This window comes from Oryzias latipes, chromosome 14, assembly GCF_053564925.1.
Source record: "Oryzias latipes strain Hd-rR chromosome 14, Olatipes_Hd-rR_3.1".
Lineage (NCBI taxonomy): Eukaryota > Metazoa > Chordata > Actinopteri > Beloniformes > Adrianichthyidae > Oryzias > Oryzias latipes.
In genome coordinates, this window is record NC_136250.1 from 14,278,171 (window position 1) to 14,298,720 (window position 20,550).

A 20,550-nucleotide genomic window follows, 5' to 3' on the forward strand; every position below is an offset into this window, starting at 1 on the left:
AACGGGGGAGGGGTCTCTCAGTCCAGCTCTCATTTACAGTCAATAGCTCCACCCCACAACCCCAAGACCAAAAAAGGGGGCGGGACATTCACAGTCAAAGTTTTTATTGACATTTGAACATAAATTAAAGATCCCATTTTCTTCCCAACTCAACTCCATGACCATTTTAGTCCGCACATGCAGACGCCACAGGCTTCTCTGACTGGAGAAAAATGTCTCCACTGAGGCCTCATTCAAGTAAAGTTTCTGCGATTTGGCCTTTCATGGTTGAACCGAATGTGAAATCCTTCAGTAGAGGTCCCGCTTCTTTAGTACACTGATGGTAAATGTCCAGCTGATGAATGTAAACAACACCTGCATACCATTCAAACACACACGTCATCTTTACACTTTCAGAAGCAATCGCAGAAGCAGACCCAATGTCCTTGGAGGTCTTGGTGCTTCATGATCACACGCACACCGACACACAGAATCCCAGCTGTTCGGAGGGGAACCCATGCGCTCCTCTCTTCCGGTCTGAACTCACAGGTGATTCGAGCATCCCAGAGTCAGCCATGTGTCCGCTTGCGAGGCTGCTTCTGTCGCCGCGGTTTTAGGATGACATAGCGCCTGTAGGTGGTGTAATGCTCTGACAGAAATGGGACATAGAAAGCTCTAAAGATCGGTGATGACCTGAGGGAACGACAGAGTGTTGTTATTGTTATTTTATCCACTGTAGTTCAACAATAAACAATCAAACCTTCAGATAAGTCTTCGTGTCTCTTTTTTTTGGTGGAAAAACTACCTGGATGTTTGTAGGAAAGGTTTAAAAGCGACGACGCTCCACTCATCCTTGTTGGCCGAGTAACGTGGTTCCAGCGGAGTCACTTCATCTGAATCCAGGTCCACCAGGTAGTGACACTGTTTGACATCTACCTGCACGGAAAGCACAGGAGCCAGTTCAGATCCCTACTACTCGACCTGCGGCGGTCGGAGCCGGAAAAGTTACGCACGTATCTGGACGTCTCCTCCAAGTTCTGGTCGTTCATATTTGCTGGGATGGTCTGCGTGGCCAGAGGTCCAGAGCCGTACGGCTGAGGAAGCTGCCCCCTGAACTCTGACTGGATGAAGTGCAGGCGCCAGCTGGACGGACAAACAAACTTTAAGCAGGAGATCAAACAGGATGTTTCCTCCAAAATAAAATCAAATAACTTCATATAGTACAAAATAAAATGTAGATTCATGTGGATCACAACCACAATTAGTGGGTCTAACAAGTTTTCAAGTACTCTGATATTAACGATTTGTTCCGGAACATTTGAGTATGAATATTTCACCAATTCACGAATTTTATAAAATATAGTACAGTAAAAAATACAATTCAGGCAATATAAATTAAATAAGCACTTTAAAATGCACAATAGTTATAATTAAATAAACCAAACTAACCGAATGCACTGCTGTCACAGGAAGTCAATAAATCTCCAAAATAAAGTTACGGTGACGCTTCTTATTTTCAAAGTAAAACTATTGAGTGTTTTTCATAGATGAAAAGGAATTAGATTGAAGTTCAATTCACTGAAAAAAGATCCGTAGAATAAAAACTTGCTTTAAATATAGTCGACTATATTTAACATTACAAAAATATCACAAAAATCTCATGATCAATAATGTGACGTCATGACTATATGCGAGCTTGATGAAGAACTAAAAAGAGTCTATAAAACGCTTTGTTGTTGTAAAATTGTTATTTAGATGTGTCTTTATTCTGTATCTTCTTGTCAGTAACACTCTGATGATGGAAAAACTGGCGAGAACATTTTCAGGATTTGTTGTTAAATGATCCTTAACAACAATGACATTTAGTTTATGTTTCCTGCTGAAGGTAAGCAGAAGGTTGACAAAAAAAATTTCTAAATATTGTTTCTTTTTTCTCCCAAATCTTTGTGTCTTTATCTGTTATATTTCGTTGATTCTGATGTGTTGTTCTAAATAGAAATATAAATGATGGTGTTTAAACATGTTATTTTCATTCACTCAGTAAAGGACACATATTGGAACCATTCAGAGATATTTATATTAAATAGAAAGAATCGTGGTTCGATCCAAAAAAAGAGGCATTCTAGTCCCACATGCAGACAAATGATCAATAAAATAACTTTTAGAGTTCCTGCATACTGACTTGTGTGGCAGAAGGAAGCTGCTTGGGAAGCGGTACCATTCTTTGCCAACGCACACACTGACCGGCCTGCCTTCAGGTACCAGGTGCAGGGTGGGGTCCTTGGCGATGCGGTGAAACTCCGGGTAAAGGTCCAGAGGAGCGTGGTAGCCTGCAAGAACACACAACACTTTGTGTGTTTTTCAACAGCAATGTTGTTAGAGGAGATCATGAAGTGAGCATGCACACCTCTGAAGAGGGCAACAGAGCGGGACAGCGACAGCACCGTGAACACAACAACGGCGCTTAAAGCCAGCCAGTTGGACGAGACCGTGTAATGCTCCAGTCGGTACCGTTGAAACAGGAAGTGGTAGCATTTCTATGGAAAACAAAGAACAAACTCAACATTTTTCACCCGCACACAAAATTGGGACAGTTTGTCTTGAACTGCACCACATAGCAACTCCACCTGCAGAGACGAGAGGGCGACCGCCCCGCACAGGCAGATCAGAGGGTAGATGGGAAAGAGAAAGCGCTCTTCTTTATGAGGTCTGGTGAAGAAAACCAGCATCCAGAGGTACATGGGAGACAGAGTGAGCCAGTACGGCCGGCCCAGGTTCTGCACTGCAAGACACGATGAAATAAACACGGACAAAACCCTTAATACTTCCCATTACGATTGAAGATCACCGTCAGAAACAGCAGGGGGCGCCCTTCTCACCATTAAATCTGTGCAGCAGGGTCTCCATGAGAGCGGTGAGCGGAAGGGAGAAGAGCGCCAGAGCAAAGACCAGGTTGAAGTTCAGGACCCCGTTGATGAAGTAGAAATGCCACGGCTCTGTTCCTGAAACACAAATGTCACAGAATGAGTCTGAGAAAACGCCAGTAGTTAGTAGTTAATATTCAACCATTGACTAAATAATGGTAGTTAGAGAAGTTGCTCAAAAGTCTTAAGGTTGCTGCTGTTGCATCCATTGACTGTACATGAAAACAGGACTGAGTGACTCCTCCCTTCTCGTGCTCCAAACAGGAAGTACCTGCTGGTTCCAAGAAGGCAAAAGACTTCTATAGAGAAATAATCAGCTATTACTCAGTCATTGTATTTGTCAGAATAACCATTCTTGCTCTGCTACCTTTTTTTAGTGATACTTTTACTTTATTGCAAGTTATTCAAGTTATAAACTCAATAATCAGATGGCTTTAAAAAAGTAGGTGGTCTCATGTCAAACGTTCAAAACATTTGACAGATTCTCCCTGTACCTCTTTCAGGTGGTAGGGGTGAGGACTTCCAACAAGCTCACTCCTGATTGGTGAGAGTGGCTGCTACAGAAAGGTTGGCTCAGACTAATTAATATTTACCAATTACACGGTGGCGTCCTTATTGCGAAAAAATAGCAACTGACTTGACTTCATTTTGTCGGAGCCAAAAGTAAGCCATTTTTTTTATTGGTGATGTCACAGTCGCTCGGTCCAGTTCTCTTATATAGTCAATGGTTGCATCACATGGAATTGACAGATGTAACATTTTCTCACCAATCAAAAATATAGAAACAATTCAAAGAATTTTGTAATTTACCATACAAATCGGGTCCATGTGGAGTAAAGACGTTGTACAGCAGAATATTGAGTGGCGCTATAACTACTTTGCCATAAAAGAAGGAGTCCACTGCCACCAGGGGGACCTGGCGAGAACAGGAGAAGATTTTAGCAACTGAAATACATCAACTCTATCATAGAAATATGTCAAAACATGTAGGAAATAAAAATATTTGCTGTATAGTGAGGTATTAAAAAAACAAATAATGATCTGAGCTTCTCAGCATAGCTAGGATCAAACAGATGGAAGCCTGGAGGGAACAAAAAACTCGAACATGCTTCTTCATTATGAGGACACACTACAATTTATTGTTATGTGATAATAAATAAAGATAAACTAAAGCTTTGAATCTGCTGGGTGAAGAATTTCCACTCTAAAGTAGTCCACTCCAATAAGCTTTTAAAATTAGTTTGAGTGCCAGGAGAAGCGGCTCCTTTTGGACAAAGTTCAAGTTCTCTTCCTCCACAACATTTGTTCCCATTACTTTTTTTCTTGTCAAAATTGCAATTTAATTTAGACTATAGATGTACACCAAAATGTAATTTCAGTTCAGAAAGAAATATTCTTACCAGCAGCAGAAGCCCGGCCAAAGCTGTCCATGTCATGAAGCTTTTCCACTCCCTCTTGATGAGCAGCAGGTCGAAGGCGATCGGAATCCTACAAATGTTAAAGAGACCCACTTATTTTAACTGTCTGTCTGGAAAAAGGGTTAATTGGTAGGTCAGTGGGGTCTAAAGCTTAAAATCGTACCCGACTAAAGCAGAAAATGGCCATCCGATGATGGCGCCGGCGGCCACGCCCATAACAGCTAACGGTGTCGAGTCCTGAAACCAGCCCGTCATGGCGACCATCGTGGTGCACATGCAGAAGGAGGACGGTAAGAATGCTGAGGAGAAGACGCATAAATATCCAAAAAAATTGGCATTTAAAAAAAAAAAAAACATTGCTCACAAAAATGATCATTCTACAAACTTAATAAAACCAACTAACCTGCAGATGAGCAGAACATTCCAGTGCTCAGGACGAGGAAGGCCAACATTAGACGACCCACATGCAAGCCAAACTTCTTACAAACAGCCCTGTTCCACACACAGACAGCCCAGAGTTTGGCTTACATTCCTCCACAGAATTAGTCAGCCGGGACAAAAAAAGAAGCAACAAACTCGACCAAAATGAGGACAAACTCACTTGTAGAAGTAGAGTTCACAGACGCAGCAGCAGAAGGCGAGGACACAACGCACAAAGTAGAACACCAACACCTGCAAGACAGACAAGCTGCGCGTGAGCACACACACGGGAAATCATGAACAACATCCTGGAAGTCATATCCAAAAATGGTTTGGATCAAAACTGATTTTTCCATTCACATACTGCTAAAAATAAAGGAAAATCAGACTGATAAAACTGATGAAGACATGCAATTTATGGATCAAAAGGACAAACTTTAAGAGTTACCTTGTTTGTTTGCAGGACGTGGGCATGTAAACAAGCCGGCAGGGCATGTAACCATAAGTATGCGTAGGACCTGATAGCGTACAGGGGAGAATATTCCCACGTTTGCATTCCTTTCCCGTACAACAGGTAGTGCATCTGCGAAAACATGTCAACAAAGCACATTTACGGCATTTGTAACCATGAATACGTGGAACTAAATTACTTTGGGATGGTGTTAGAATTACTACTAGCAGTACTCACCGGTTCCCAGTAGTTAAACGTCTCATCGCAGTCGGAGATGTTGCTGAGTAAAGCCGCACAGAAGCGCGAGGAGAGCAGGCATTTAAAGGCTGTTGAGCCCTCAGGAGCCCAAACCTGACCTCCTCGACTGATTGATCTGTAACAACAGCATTTTTGATAAGTGTAATTAAAGAACACATAAATACCAATGACTGTATATGAGAACCAGACTGAGCCAGTGTGACATCACCAATATAAAACGCCTTGCTTCTTGCTCCAACAAAATGAAATCAATTCAGTCGCCTTTTCTTTTTTACAATATGGACGCGGTCATGTTGGAGCTGGAAAACGTCAACATTTGAGTCAACGCTTCTATGGCAACCAACCACTCCTTCCAATCATAGTGATCAGGAAGGTGGTAGGAAGTCAACAACCCTACCACTTGAAAGCGGGCTACACGAAATCTGTCAATCAAAAGCTTCAGATGTTCGGCATGGGAGCAGCAGGCACCGCCTACTTTTATTGAAACATCTGATTGGTCAGTTTTTAACTTGGAAAACCGTCCAATAATTTGTGGAAAAAAATAGCAATAGTGAGAACCTGTTTCTTAAAAAATAATAGCTGTTTATTTATCTATAGAAATCTATGGGATTTTGGCTTCTGGGAACCAGCAGGTACTTCCTGTTTGAAACATGAGAAGGGAGGAGTCACTTAGTCCAGTTCTCTTATACAGTCAATGATTAATAAACACAAGTTACATTTTTTGTGATTAAAAAAATGTATTGCAGATGTTTTAACTCTTACATACTGTCATATAATTAGATAATCGTTTGTAGTTCACTTTCTAAACAAAATTAAAAGTTCCAGCAAACTATCATAACAATGAAAATGTGCTTTTTTACACAGCTGTTTACGTCACCTGTCAGTCAGGTGTGATAAAGGCGGCGGGGGGGGGGGGGGGGGGGGGGGTTGACCGGGTCATTCCGAAGTCTGTTTACTTCACACCCCAATACGAGTAATCTGATCATTTTGCTGCTGATCCCCAGAGCTCTGTTAAGATAAGACACGTCATCTTTTTACGAAACTGGAATCATCCGCCACAGGTGTAAAACGGCCCCTTCTATCCGAACCAGAGTAGACCCACGACCGCTTTGGTACGCACAGATTAGATAGGTCGACATAAACCTAATTCGACTCACTTGAGACTCAAGTTGAGTCTCTGCGAACAATGAATGAATTAACCTGACACACAGGTAACCTAGACTTCGTCACGTTACGCCACATCACCCACAGGTACTAGTCTTTGCAGCGGAGGAACTTTTAGAGTACTTTCATTTCTTTTTACCCCTCAGTGATGTGAGGTGCAGTTGGACGGTACCAGAACCAGTGGTTAGATGATGCAAAGAAGCTAACTAGCTTCCAAGACTGCATAGCGGTCTGAATTGGACTACATTGTGTCTCCATTTTATTCATACTCACTCTGTGCGAGCCTCTGTGGTTTTAGTGTCATCCCCGGCTTTCTCATCTTTCGGAGTCCGGGGTTCTGTTGGAATGTTCTGGCTGTTCTGGTCCTGTCTGCTGCCTCTCCTGCCTCGCTGACGGAGCGCCTTAGCCGCCATGTTTCGCGACGCCGTTTCACCGAGTCCCGCCCCTCGTTCATTTCCGAAGCTTTCCGGTTATTGACGAACTTGACGAAGCCTTCGCCACATTTTTTAGAAAGAATTTTAATTAAAAAACACAAAATTAAAATAAACACATTTTTAGCGCATTTTAAGACAATTCTTAGCTAATTGAAAAAAATCCACAAATAAATAACAAGGCACTTAGAAAAACGTAACAAATTACAATAAGCTAGGACTCTTAAAGGCTGTAAATGCGCTGTTGTAATATTTTTTAGGTAAAACAGAAAAGCCTCGTCAGTAATATTTTATTAAAACATTTCGTTTTAGTTTAATCGGTTTTTTTCAAGTGAAGTACAAGAGTACATACTTGAAGATATTTTCGCTTAAAACTGTTTTACACATAAATTTAAACCCCTGAAAACCAAACCATACTTCATATCTGGGAGTTAAACCTAAAGAAAACATCTTAATGAAACCTTTACGAAGTACTTAAACTCAAAGGTTTTACACTGTATACCACAATGGAGGGAAATAATCTTTTAAGGAGTGTGTAATTTAAGGTTTTACAATACTTAGCAAAAAGTAGTTATTTATGTGTACAAGTATACTTAGTCCATACTAAAAGTGAAGCAAATATACTCAGCTATACTTAATAAACTTCAAGTGTACTACTTTTGGCTGAGATGACAAATAAAGACACATCTGTGGGATTTTTATGCACATCTTCAACATGAGCATCAGTCTGGAGAGAGTTCCGGTCCTTTGGAAAACATCCTGCGTGGTTCCAGTTCCCAAGACTGCACGTCCCAGTGAGCCGAACCACTTCAGGCCAGTAGTCCTAACTTCTCATCTGATGAAGACCATGGAGAGGACCATTCTGGACCACCTCCGTCATCTGGTGAACGACAACATGGACCCGCTGCAGTTCGCCTATCGTCCAGGAATAGGTGTGGAAGACGCTGTCATCTACCTGCTGCACAGATGTTTTTCCCACCTAGACAACATTGGTAGCGCTGTGAGAGTCATGTTCTTTGACTTCTCCAGTGCTTTCAACACCATCAAACCATCACTGCTCAGGGGGAAGCTGGAGGGAGCTGGAGTCAGCAGTAGCCTAGCTGCATGGACCATTGACTACCTCTCCAACAGGCCGCAGTATGTGAGGCTTCATGACTGTGTGTCTGATGTGGTAGTCTGCAGCACTGGGGTGCCGCAGGGCACCGCGCTCTCTCCTTTCCTCTTCACCCTGTATACATCGGACTTCACACACAACACTGACAGCTGCCACCTCCAGAAGTTCTCTGATGATACAGCCATTGTCGGGCAGGTATCTCAGGGAAACGATCTGGAGTACCTGGAGGTCATCACCAACTTTGTGGACTGGTGTACTCTGAACCACCTGCACATCAACGCCAGCTAGACGAAGGAGGTGGTGATCGACTTCAGCAGGAAACCACATCTGACTGCACCGGTGAACATCCAGGGCTTGGACATCGACTACAAGTACCTGGGTGTTCACCTAAATAATAAACTGGACTGGACACACAACAAGAATGCCCTGTACAAGAAGGGCCAAAGTCGTCTCCACCTGCTCAGACGACTGAGGTCCTTTGGGGTGTGCAGGACACTGCTAAGAACTTTCTATGACTCTGTGGTGGCTTCAGCCATCCTTTATGCAGTGGTCTGCTGGAGCAGCGGAAGCTCGGAGAGAGACAGGAAGAGACTGAACAAGCTGGTCAGACGGGCCGGCTCTGTCCTGGACTGCTCCCTGGACTCCATCGAGGAGGTGGGTGAGAAGAGGATGTTCTATCATGGACAACCCCTCTCACCCACTGCATCAGACTGTTTCGGACCTAAGCAGCTCCTTCAGTGGCAGACTGCTGCACCCACAATGCAAAAAGGAACGCTACCGCAGGTCCTTCATCCCAGCTGCCATCATGCTGTTCAACCTCAGCCTAAGTAAATAGTTTTTATAGTTTTAGTTTTTTATTCCACTGTACAAAAATGTATATACAGATGACTATATTCCTGCACATCTCTTTCCCTGTTTATTATTTCAGAACACTGTTATTTTTGTAAATATTCTTTCTAAAATGTATATTTGTCAATTACTGTCTGTACATACTAGTGCCAAACTCCATGCTACTGTGACAAGGAAATTTCCCATTCGTGGGATTAATAAACAAATCTAATCTAATCTAATCACAATTTCCCTATTTACTTAATTGTACATGTGGAGATTGTTTTACAGAACAGATGTACAGACAATAATCACAAGGACAGCTTTTAAGAATTCTGTGAGAATTAATCAAATAAAGTTCTGGATCATCTTTATGTGTGTATTAAAACATACAACAGCATTCAGAAAGAAAATACACAGTCCAACCTGAGAAACGCAAAAGTTAAAATGATGAACTAAAATTTTAGTAAATGATTCTTGAGTTGATGGAAGGTTTTATATTTTCCATTTGGCCAGCATTTCACATCATTGAATTTCCACTAATATGCTTGTTTTTATATATGAGTCCACTGGCTTAGGATCTGTTTTTCTTTTTTTTATATGAAATACACGTTTTTTGGTTACCGCTAACATGACAGTATTTCTTTGCACTTTGTTTTTTTTTAACAAAACTTTATGTTTAACGCTTTAACACCAGATCTTTAGCTCCAGTTTTGACATTCTTTCAACTACTGTACCACTTCAACCATTTACGCCATCAAGGTAAATCAGCTTCTTCTGTCACAAAGAACAGCGGCTTTGGTGCCAAACCGTTATGAAAAGCTGTCAAAAACCAGCTGATTGTGTTGATCATGTAAATGGCCAAAGGATTAGGATGTCAAAGAGCGTGCGTGTATGTCGACCACGACTGCTCCGGTGTTGTGGAGGGCGGTGTAGATTTAAAGGGTCGATGCAGGCCCTGATCTTTTTTTTGCATGTTTGACGCGTTTCCTTGCTGCAGCACACCTACAGCTCTGTCATTACCGCACCGCTCCACAAAGAGATTGCATTTATTGGAGATGTAAAGGCAAAGATGGATCATATTTTCTCCACATAAGGAGCGTCTCTCTGTTACCTTATAGTGACGTTTAAGCGAGATGAGAGCAAAGACTCGAGCTGTTTGTGGAAGTGAAGAGCCTGAGTGTGTGACAGTGCGTGAGTGTGAGAGTGGTAGGTGAGTCTGTAGCAATAACTCGTCTGACTGAGGTCAGGATGGGAAAAAGTGTCGATGAGTTTCACAAGTTCTACGCTCCCCAGACAGGCCTCTCTGACCGCCGCGTGGAACCGCTTCTCATCCCATGTCGGCCCGGTCCAGAAACTTATGTCGAACCTGATGGGTTCGGGGAACAGGGACAATGGCCGACAAGGCGTCCCCGGTGGCGGGCGGGAGCTGAACTGTTTTAAGAAACGCTGGTCGTGCGTCCATAGCAACCGCCAGTCAGGGAGTGAGAACAGAAGGAGAGCAAGGAGGTCCAGGTTTAGGGATACATTAACGCCAATCGGCTTGTCGGTGTCTGCTGAGTGAGTTGCAAACACTTTACCCAGAATTCCCATGGGCTGTGCCGTCAAATGCAGGACTTCTCCTTCCGTCGTTATGGAAACATCAAAAGGGGCGAGGAGGGATTCCAGTTGGTGTCCCAACTGTTTCACTGGCTCACATTCAGAAGGAAAAACACCTCTGAGGACGAGCTCATGGAAGGCTGGAAGACCCCAAAGGCTGATGGGTACATTCCTAAACACCACTTCACTCACCCCATATAACGTACCAGGAGCATCCTGAAGGCCTTCACTGAACTCATTTCCCTCCAGCCCAGCCCTTTTGTCAGCCTCTTCACTCTTCCTCTGAGGCCCCACGTCCTTCTTCCTGTCCTGCTTTGTTACGAGAAGTTCCTCGGCATAAGGCAGCAACGATGGACGCAGCACATAAAAGTCAAGGTCGACCTCAAGATCAAGGGATGCAGACCAGAAATTCTCAGCCCTTTTGCTCTTTGCCCTGTCTTCTTTTGTGGAGCTGACACTCCACAAATGTGTCAGTGTGTGCAAGCTTCCAACATCGTCTCCAAATCTGAAGTCTTTGGGAAGGACCCAGTAGCACTGCGAGATGTCAACACCACAGCTGGACGCCTGCAGCCGTTTGGCTGGAATAAAGTACGGGATGGACTCTGTTGTCATGGAGACTGGCCATTTTTCCCTCAGTCCCTCCAAAAGGAAATCTTGCACCAGCTTTACAGGATGCACAGAATCTAAGCAGAGGAACTTCCTGAAGAAACAGAAGTGATTCAGCAGTTATGGCCCTGCTGCTAAACACCACCAGGGCTCGGCGCCGCCATACCTGAACAGGAAATCACTGAGCTCCGCTGGTGCGCTGTAGTGGATCTTCTCCCCCTCAACAACTTCCTCCACTTCGACTCTCACAGGAAAAGCGTAGGCCTGGCTGCGAGTGAACACGTGCAGCAGAGCCTTCTCCACCCGAAAGCCTTTATCTTGGCTCCTGCACAGCGACAAGCACCAACCATGAGCCCATCAACCAGCAGAGGAACATGCGGGCGGAGGCTGCTTCTCCTCCTCCCTGCAGCACTCGCGTCCACTGCTCACCTGTATCCAGTGCATTTGTAGCCTTGAGGACTGCTGCTATCAAAAGGATAAACAGCACTCAGGATGAGACCGGCCTCTGCTGCCATGGCAACCACCTGCCAACTGTTATGCCACTCGCGCCTTGGCTCGTCCGCCGGCGTTCCCCCCTGTCCGTTGCACAGGGAGACGTGAACCTCCCCGTCTTTTGTCAAAACCTGAACACAACTGAAAGAAAAAGGTGGAGGACTTTCAGGAAAGAGTCAGAAAATGGAAGCTTCTCTGGCTCACAAAACAAGAACATAATTGTGCAACTTTAAGCATCCATTTTTTTATATGTACAGACTAAAAACGTAAAATATATTTTTAAAACTGTAATCAGCTACAACAACTACTAATAGAAATACTATCAAAATTTATGTTTTTTAAAACACCTGTTCTAATCAACTGTGCAGTAAGACATTTTCATTTCTAAAATCATGTTTAATTATACTAAAGCAAACGCAGGGACACAGACTCTCCTAAAAATGGCAGTAAAGCTTTAGATAATACAGTTTTTATATTTTGATGGTTTTCTTTTTGTCCTAATCCTGGACAACACAAGAATAACTTTATTCTGGGCTTTTAAAGTTAATTTGACTTTTTGTTTGTTCATTTTGGACAGCAACCACCAACAGCAGCCAAAAAATACAAATAAAAGAAGAAAAATGAAAGAAAAATGAGAAAAATTGGCTTTCTTCTGGCTCCAAATAAAGTCAATTCAGTTGCCATTTTGCCGTGATTTGGGCGCGTTCCGTTTGAGCCAGACGACGTCGATAAGCAGTGACTGGTCCGAGTTGGTCTGAGTCAGTGACTGTATGTGAGAACTGGACTGAGTGACACCCTCCTCCCTGGTGTTCCAAATACAAACTACTTGTGAGCTCCAAGAAGCCAAATTCCAGTTGAAATTAATTGAAAATCAAATTTAACCAGAAAAAGGTGATAAAATTGTGAGGAAAAATTCAAATATTTTATGAAAATAAAGCTGTCAAATTATGATTTAACATGTTAATTTACAAGAAAAATGTCAGTTTTTTCCCAAAGAATTTTACAATCTTCTCATGTTACAACCTTTTTTCTCATAGGCTAATTTATTACATTATTCTCATAATTTTACAGCTTTTCTTTCATAATTTTACCACTTTACCTCATTTTAACTCATACTTGTAAAACTTTTCCCCTTATAATTTGACGGCTTTCACTTCGGAATTTTGCTCTTTTTTCGCTCGTAATTTTGATGTTTTTGCTTATATTTCAATAACTTTTACCTCATAATTTTACATATTTTCTTTGAATAAATTTTTTAATGTTTCATCCTAATTTTACTACTTCCCCCTATAAATTTACTACTTTTTTCCCTAAATTTATGACTTTTTTTTATACTTTATTTACTTTTTACCTCATAATTTTACAACGTTCACTTAATTTTGCGCATACACACACACACACCTAATTTTACAATATTTTGCCATAATTTTCTACTTCCTGAAGTACAAATTTCCCAATTTCCTAACTTTATTCACATTGATTTGTTTTGTTTTCCTCTTTACAATGACCATAATACTCAGTATTATGGTCATTGTATAGTAAATAAATGAAGAAATCCGATATTGTCCGATTTCTGCTGTGCAGATTTACAGCTTCACCGTTTCGCTTCGTTGTACCTGAGGAAGAAGTTTCTGAGCAGCTCCTTGTTCTTTTTCACGCCGCTTTTCCTCCCGCAGTGTGGAAAATTGAAGAGAACTCTGTCGAACAGTCGTCCCCGCAGCGCCGGACACTCCGCCAGCCGCGTGCAGTCCACCTCAAACAGCACACTCCCACCTGAAGAGCACGCGCCACAGAAGGAAGGAAGGAGCAGAGGTCTCAAAGAGGCGACAGTTGGCCACGGAAACCGTTTATGGAGCGCGCGGCCGGAGGCATTCGTACCTGAGTCCGTGATGCTGCTGATATTGCTGGCTGCTCCTTCAAAGAGCAGCACCTCCTCCTGACGCTGCGGACAGGTGGCCGTGACTTTCCCCATCCAACAAAGGGAGGCTGAGAAGGAGAAATTCCCCTCTCCGACTAACAATACCGTCCTTGAATGCGACATGGTCAACCTGAAGTGAACCTGGATGAAGTTCTAAAACATTTGTTAAACCTAAATCTCCCGAATAAGCACCGTCAAATCCGGTGCTCCCCCTGAAACGGAGACTTAATTTGGCAGGTAGTCATATCTATGCTTTTTTTTTTTTTATAAAGAACACACCAGCCGCCGTGGCTCAGTTTGCCTCCAACATCGTGATTAATCAGGGAGGGAAGGAGCCGAGGAGAAAGCCGGTGACCAGCCTGCATCCGAGAAGAGCCTTGGCAGCGTGGAGGTGTCGCACACAAAACAGTCCGATGCGAAACACCATGGCAGTAACCTTATGTTCCCTGTTCACCCCCATGCACCAAATACACATTTTTAACGTATACGTAAAAGACCAAATGTGTACTTAATGCTCGGATAATAATTTATGTGTTTTTTTGCTTGGTAAATGTTGAGAGTGCTATTGCAAGTCTAACGAGAACCGCGCGCATGCGGCGCGTGGCGTCCTGAAGAGGGAGCCGTTGTCAGCATCCGTCCAAGCTCAGCATCACTTTCAGTCCATCATCCTGCACCTCAGTCGGTACTTTTGGTAAAACAGAAGTGTCCTGGTTGCGTTTGCGATGCAGGGGACCTTGGGTGCAGCGGGGATCTCTCGGTATATCATTTGGAGGAGGCGGTAAACGTTCCGTCCCGTGATATAAGTGGCTGCTGATGCTAAGGTCATGCTAGCTAAGGGATTTACTTGACGTGAACGCATCCCACTGTTCTCCATTTGTGCTAACTGATGCCTTTTGGATCTAAATATGTTGTAAAAAAGACTTGAACAATCTGCATAAAGAAGCTCTTTGTGTTAGTTTGTCATTTTTGACCCCAACCTTTCTGGAAAAGCCCCCCTGACCAGGCAGGGAAGTGAGTTTCTGGTCATTTCTTCCTCATGTTATGGAGTTTGTTTTCATAAATTCAAAGCTCCTAAAAGCAGCTAAATGATGACATTGGATTGTTGTGTGTGTGTCCATCAGGAAGCCTCACACCCACATGGGCAGTGTTTTGGCTTTGTCGTCCAGTCCCGGCCATCAGAACTGGCCTTTCTCCACAGAACCCCCCCTGTCCCGCTGGGACACACATCCGGCTCACTGGGACAGTCCACCCCGCTGGGAGAGGAAAGATGGACGCCTCCCCAACCCTGGCAGCTTCCACTCCCTCCACAGGAGTTGCAAAGGTATCTTGATTGTAGCTTTGGAAGCGCTGAGAGATCAGCAACACCAAAAGGTTGTAATTTTGCGTCTGTTTTTGAACCAAACTTCATCAATTTTCCGAGTTTTTTTCTTTGTTTTTATCAGAGGAAGTTTTAACAGTTTTTTAAATCTTTTTTATTTCTGCTTTAGATGTGTTTCCCCATCAGATTGAAGGTGTTAAGATGATCATCAACAAAACCTTAAGCAGCTTCTTTAAGGTGACTTCTATTTTTCCGCTTGTTGTGCTGTTTTTTTTTCCAAAATGGCGATGTTTTGATGACTGTTGTCCCTGCATCCAGGTGAGCCACAGTGTCCACCTCAGCGCCGTCAGTCCTTCCTACTATCGCTTCCACGTGGAGCACTTGCAGTCGGATGACTACAGCAAGGACAAGGTCGGTCTTCATTTGATGACATTTGTGTTTTCGATGTTTTCTAACATTTTCTTGTGGTATTTTTCTGATGATGGAGGACATATAATAGGAAAAATACAGCTCAAAATGGCATTTTTGAGTATTTTTTTATTTTAATCATTGCGAATCAGGAGCATCTGAAAAAATGTAGTTTGAAAAAGATCTTTTTAGTGATGCTGGGAGGGCCATGAGCTATCTGCTACCAGCTCTCAGCAACTGGGAATTATCCTTTGATCGAAGTGAGACTTGAAACCAGCGTTTGCCCCTAAAGTGTCAGTCAGAAATGTTGTGTTTACCATTGTTGTCCCTTCAGGAGGCGCCGGCACTGATCGGTGAGATGGACTCTTCGGGGAGTCTGAACGCTCACGCTCTGTTGCACCTTACAGAGCGGGTTCGAGCCCGAACTGTGTTTCAGGTCAGCACCAAGTGTTTGTTGCTTCAAGAAATTCTGATGCTCCATTCGAACGGTTACAGAGAAGTGAGTTGTAGGCTATGTCCAAATTCCCCTCACTAACCCCTAAAAGACTACGTGTGTTCCCTGTTTATCACAGGAGTTATGTCCTAAAAATAAACTGCGAGAGTGGAAATCCGCAAAGTAGGATTACAGATGTGTTAAGGCAGTAAAACTTCTCACTACACACCACTCACTTTTCTCAGAGAGGCATGAACCTTTTTACACTTTTCTCTCTTGTTTAAACTCTCAAAGTTCAAACCTTCACAGAAAAATAAGTTCAGTGTTATAGGATGAAAACAAAGATCTGATTGCGATCAAAGATTTATGTAAATGTGGAAAGCCAAACGCATTCTGTACAACAGACACAGCATTAGGAGGTTGATTGACAGCACTGTACAGCCAATCCGGATGCAGAAGACAATCCCCTGTAAAAAAAAAAATGCCTGCAAAATTGCACTGAAAAAAAATCTGCAAAACTGTTAAAGGTGAACCGTGATGTAACAAGGTAGCACTGTAGTTTGGAAACTTCTAGTACTCTGGATTTAAACCCAATTCAGACACAAGCTCACTACTTTTATTAAAATGGCAAAACGAAGTAAAGATATGAACATTTTACAAACATTAGTTATGAATCGGCTGCGTTCTGACGATGAAAACATAGATGATTTTTAAAATATAAATGGGCTGCACAGTGGTGCAATGGGTAGCGCTCTCGCCTCACAGCAGGAGGGGGCCTTTCTGTGTGGAGTTGGCTTGTTCTCCCCATGTATGCGTGGGTTTTCTACAGGCACTCTGACTTCCTCCCATGGTTCATAGGTCGATTGGTTTCTTGAAAGCGTCCCTGGGCATGCATTTGTGAGTGTGTGTCATGCGAAAGACTGGCGACCTGTCCAGGGTGTACCCCGCCTTCGCCCGACAGTAGCCGGGACAGGCTCCAGCATCCCCTGGACCCTAAAAGGGTTAAGAAAACAGATGGATGGATAAAATATCAATTTAAATACATTTTTGATCAAATGTCATATCGTTCAGACACATTGCATTGTGGTTTATATTCGCCAATCTCGTGAGCATTGATTCAAACTTTCAACATAATATACTGGTATGCAGTATATCAGTATATATTTCCCATGATTCAGTTAACGGTGTAACTCACTGTTTGGTTTTAAACTTAGACTTGTGGCATCCCTAGTAATGAGAGAATGAAGACGTAGTCCCAGTTTTTCCTGTTGATGCACTCATAGACTCAGCAGTCCCAGTTTGTGACCTGGCAGTTTGAAACGGAGTACAGAGGCAGCGACTTCACGGCTGCCGTGACCGTGGCCAACCCAGACATCCTCAGGGAGTCAGGTAAAGAAAAATTGTGGTTTTACTGCAAAAAGAACATTTCAGTGTCGCAATAAAGTTTTCGTTTTTCCTTTTGTGCCCAGTCATTCTTGTGGCACACTTTCTACAGAGCGTATCCTCTGGACTTGTACTTGGCGGTGAGCTGGTCTACCATCGAGGCCGAGCAGAGGAAGGAGGAATTTTAACTCTGGCTGGACAATATTCAAGTACAATCTTTTAGCGATCTGTTCACAACAGGAAATGTTAACTAATCTGTGCTTCAAGCATCCGCTTTTATTGGCAGCAGCATTTACATTACCTCCATGTTTATGACGGCATGCAGGACCAAACTGGGTTGCGACGCTCAACGCCGGTAAAGGAGGGGCGCACGCCAGCTACTATCACCGAGCCAACAAGCAGGTCAGCCAGCCCAGCTGTACTCAAAGAGTAGAGCCATTTAACCCTTTATTACCAGAGCTTTAGCTCCAGTTTAGGCAGTTAACGTAATTCCAGCAGATTCTGAAATGGAGAAAAGCCGTTTTTGGCATATTGTTTTTTTTGTACTTGTGAAAATCAGAAGTGATTCAATAAATGCGGGGATTAAAATATACTAGATTGATTAAATCTGCTGTTTTTATTCATTTTTAACATAAGAACTTATTATTGTACTGACAAAAGTTCATTTATTTTTGTTTAAGTTACTAGAAATATAAATATTGTTTTTCAAAATTAAAACTAAAATGTTTTTGCTTAATAAATGTGAAAAAAAACAATTTTTTTCGTCTTTGAATCGTAACTTGAATTGTGAACTTGTAAATAAAATGAAAATTGATTTAGTGTTTTGGGCAGAGGTTCTTTGCCCTAGAATGAAAAATTCCTTTGTTTGCTTTTGGCCAGATCCAAGTCGGGGTGGAGTTTGAAGCCAGTACCAGGACACAGGAAACCACCACCTCATTCGGGTACCAAATGGAACTGCCCGAGGCCAACATGGTCTTCAGAGGTATCCTTTGTTTTAGCAGCAGAGCTATATCTCTGGCTCCAAGCTAACCAACCAGAAACCTTTGTGTCGTTTTTATGCAGGTATGATAAACAGTCGCTGCATTATAGGGGGAGTACTGGAGAAGCGTTTGTCACCACTGCCAGCCACCGTCATCATGGGGGCTTTTGTAAATCATCGAGGCGACAAGCTGCAGGTGGGCCTCGGCGTCACCGTGGGATAAACATCCATTAACCCAACAAAGACTTCCCAGAACATTTCTAGTTTAACTCAGTGCATCTCACCTACTGACCTACCTCTGACCATGGATGTCTGGAAGACAGAGGAGTGCTCCTGAAACTAGAACCCTCTGCTCGTATGTTGGATGGCGTCTGTACTACAAACTGACTGGAAACACCTTTGTACTCCAGGTTGTTATGGAAAAGGAATTCTGAAAGGTCTAAAAAGCTTTTTGGGAAAGTAACACACTAACGAAGATGGAAATCGTTTATTGTTCTGATACAAAGTTTCTGTTGATGATGATGATAAAAAAAATGTAAACAGTAAAAATATTTTTGCTCAATGGAACAAAACAGCAGAACTAGACTGTTGGTACAGTCTAAGATTTTAATAACCTTATTTAAAAGAACTAAAAAAAATGAGGCACATTTAGATTTCAAAATAAAAGAAGCTGTTTTACATAAAACCAACCTGTGTGCAGCTTCTTCCATTCCTCCATTTGTGTCCGTATTTAACCCCTGAAATGTGTGTCACTGAGAAAAGTGGGCTTGAATGTAAAGAGAAAACCTGTTTAAAATTAACTTTATTAAATATGTTCTATTAAACAATCTGTCCTTTGGCAACGTTTTATTGCAAATAATTCAGTCTCAACCACTGAACCCATCAATCCACTTCTAGCGCTGGATCTGTGCGCCTCACACATTGACTGTATACTAGAAATGGACTGAGTGCCCCTCCCCCCTCGTGTTCCACATGGAAAGTTCCTTTTTTTAACATGTTCTTGCTAATTCTTTATTTATTTCTGATATTTTTCTGTAGTGCGGGTTATGTAAGGTTAAACTGGACACTCAGATGCCTAAATAAAAATGTCGTCCCACGTCAAACGTTCAGAACCTTTGATTGACAGATTCTCCCAAGTAGGAATGTAGCCTCCCAAGAAGTCATTCCTGATTGGCCAAAGTGGTTGTCATAGAAATGGTGACTTAGTCCAACCACTGCTTATTGATGTCGTCTGCCTCCAACATGGCGGTGTCTTTATCACAAAAAATTGATTGCAACTAAAATTTGACAACTAAATTGACATAATTTTTGTCAAAAGGCTTTTGTCCTGTCTACCCCTGAGCTGCTTTTTTCCAGTCTTGTCAAACTGCTGCTTTTTTGCACTCTGGAAATGGATCTGATCAGCTGGTCTCTGAATTCGATCGACAAAGTTTTTTCCACTTTAAGGAACGGTAAAGCGGACCCTTCCTGCCCAGACGGGACCCATGCGGCTGGATACACCATCGATCCATGGGGCAAGTGGAGGCTGGTGTGCCTGGTCCAGCTGTCTGTGGAAGACGTCGAGGACGTGTACCTATTTGGATTTCTGATAATTGGATTCCTCTTAATTGGGATTGGAGGATTTCTGATTTATCAGGCAGTCTGGGAGCGGAAGACGGAGAGAGGCGATCTGTCAAGGCTCCTGGGAAGGATTCTCCGTGGAGGAGAGACTCAGAACAAGAAACTTTCACAAGCGGATCAAAAGCTCTGTGCTTGTCTTGCCCACTTAAGCAGATTGCTTTAGACCCCTGAACTTGTGCGGAAGATGCAAGCCAACTTGGAGCGTCTCCGTTCGGATCGAGGGACGACTGCGCTAAATTCACCCACTTTATTCGAATTAAAAATCTCCCTCAAAAAAGCAGGGCCAGTCAAGGACTCTCAGTCAGCAGAACAAACAACCTGCTGGCGCCCAAAAGTATGTTATCGGACTCCCCGAAGGAGCTGTGGACAACCGTCCTTGGCTCTACAAAAACAAAGCCGCCTCTACAGAGTGGACTACAGCAGCTGTTCACAGGATGGATGACTGCAACTCACCCCCCTGCTTGACCTTTGGCTGTCCTACTCATCCTCCCTACCCTCCTGAGCCTCGTGTTTGTGTTTTGTCTGCATAATGTGCTATTTATGTTAAACGGTGTAGTTTTTTTCTTGTATCTACACATTGTACGCAGTGTAGAGATACAACTTTTTTTTGTCACCAATCCCCCCCCCCCCCCCCCCGCCCCATCGTGGACCATCTGCACGCTACATCCCTCAAGGCACGCATCACACGAAGCAGCAGCCTCAGTCAACTCTGAACTGTATGTGTGTATTTGTTGTATGTCTGATCTTGTTCGGGTTGCACACATCTCGTATGTCAGTGTAAAAGCTGTACATGTGACAATAAAAGCT

At 43.0% G+C, this 20,550-nt stretch overlaps 3 protein-coding genes across 8 annotated transcripts; 1 reads left to right on the forward strand and 2 right to left on the reverse strand.

Annotated features, from left to right (window-relative positions):
* Window positions 1-87: 87 nt before the first annotated feature.
* Window positions 88-7,027, reverse strand: alg9 (ALG9 alpha-1,2-mannosyltransferase). The gene is made up of 15 exons (XM_004076375.5): window positions 6,888-7,027; window positions 5,430-5,565; window positions 5,190-5,324; window positions 4,923-4,993; window positions 4,725-4,813; window positions 4,485-4,620; window positions 4,304-4,391; window positions 3,714-3,819; window positions 2,859-2,981; window positions 2,607-2,761; window positions 2,387-2,516; window positions 2,162-2,309; window positions 993-1,122; window positions 785-915; window positions 88-672 (listed from the first exon to the last, which is right to left on the reverse strand). The coding sequence occupies exons 1-15, from the start codon at window positions 7,025-7,027 to the stop codon at window positions 549-551; spliced, it is 1,842 nt and encodes a 613-aa protein (XP_004076423.1). The 3' UTR covers window positions 88-548.
* On the reverse strand, window positions 6,890-13,725 carry fdxacb1 (ferredoxin-fold anticodon binding domain containing 1). 4 transcript variants are annotated; one of them, XM_078930611.1, is made up of 6 exons: window positions 13,563-13,725; window positions 13,301-13,457; window positions 11,622-11,825; window positions 11,359-11,517; window positions 10,779-11,286; window positions 6,890-7,106 (listed from the first exon to the last, which is right to left on the reverse strand). In XM_078930611.1, the coding sequence occupies exons 1-6, from the start codon at window positions 13,723-13,725 to the stop codon at window positions 7,065-7,067; spliced, it is 1,233 nt and encodes a 410-aa protein (XP_078786737.1). In that variant the 3' UTR covers window positions 6,890-7,064. The 4 variants fall into 4 exon arrangements, with proteins under 4 accessions (XP_078786737.1, XP_004076490.1, XP_078786734.1 ...); XM_078930608.1 differs by lacking the exon at window positions 6,890-7,106 and adding an exon at window positions 9,572-10,436 and having other exon boundaries at window positions 10,568-11,286; XM_078930612.1 differs by lacking the exon at window positions 6,890-7,106 and adding an exon at window positions 10,552-10,675.
* si:dkey-71l1.1 (mitochondrial import receptor subunit TOM40B) lies at window positions 13,714-18,950 on the forward strand. 3 transcript variants are annotated; one of them, XM_078930613.1, is made up of 10 exons: window positions 13,714-13,839; window positions 14,724-14,923; window positions 15,090-15,157; window positions 15,239-15,331; window positions 15,663-15,764; window positions 17,045-17,150; window positions 17,231-17,353; window positions 17,470-17,546; window positions 18,024-18,126; window positions 18,207-18,950. In XM_078930613.1, the coding sequence occupies exons 2-10, from the start codon at window positions 14,740-14,742 to the stop codon at window positions 18,344-18,346; spliced, it is 996 nt and encodes a 331-aa protein (XP_078786739.1). In that variant the 5' UTR covers window positions 13,714-13,839; window positions 14,724-14,739; the 3' UTR covers window positions 18,347-18,950. The 3 variants fall into 3 exon arrangements, with proteins under 3 accessions (XP_078786739.1, XP_020564511.1, XP_004076422.1); XM_020708852.3 differs by lacking the exon at window positions 13,714-13,839 and adding an exon at window positions 13,874-13,993; XM_004076374.5 differs by lacking the exon at window positions 13,714-13,839 and adding an exon at window positions 14,190-14,613.
* Window positions 18,951-20,550: the final 1,600 nt, after the last annotated feature.

What these genes read in the sequence shown, in the direction of transcription:
- alg9 (XM_004076375.5), bottom strand. Translation starts at nt 7,027, where the DNA reads ATGGCGGCTAAGGCGCTCCGTCAGCGAGGCAGGAGAGGCAGCAGACAG. An exon ending in ACATGGACCCGATTTGTATG is followed by an intron (nt 2,982 to 3,713) that starts GTAAATTACAAA and finishes TTTGTGTTTCAG; the next exon opens with GAACAGAGCCGTGGCATTTC. An exon ending in AGCTTCCTTCTGCCACACAA is followed by an intron (nt 1,123 to 2,161) that starts GTCAGTATGCAG and finishes TTGTCCGTCCAG; the next exon opens with CTGGCGCCTGCACTTCATCC.
- fdxacb1 (XM_004076442.5), bottom strand. Translation starts at nt 13,725, where the DNA reads ATGTCGCATTCAAGGACGGTATTGTTAGTCGGAGAGGGGAATTTCTCC. An exon ending in CAGCAGCATCACGGACTCAG is followed by an intron (nt 13,458 to 13,562) that starts GTACGAATGCCT and finishes CGTGCTCTTCAG; the next exon opens with GTGGGAGTGTGCTGTTTGAG. An exon ending in TACAAATGCACTGGATACAG is followed by an intron (nt 11,518 to 11,621) that starts GTGAGCAGTGGA and finishes GTCGCTGTGCAG; the next exon opens with GAGCCAAGATAAAGGCTTTC.
- si:dkey-71l1.1 (XM_078930613.1), top strand. Translation starts at nt 14,740, where the DNA reads ATGGGCAGTGTTTTGGCTTTGTCGTCCAGTCCCGGCCATCAGAACTGG. An exon ending in GAGCCCGAACTGTGTTTCAG is followed by an intron (nt 15,765 to 17,044) that starts GTCAGCACCAAG and finishes ATGCACTCATAG; the next exon opens with ACTCAGCAGTCCCAGTTTGT. An exon ending in ATCACCGAGCCAACAAGCAG is followed by an intron (nt 17,547 to 18,023) that starts GTCAGCCAGCCC and finishes GCTTTTGGCCAG; the next exon opens with ATCCAAGTCGGGGTGGAGTT.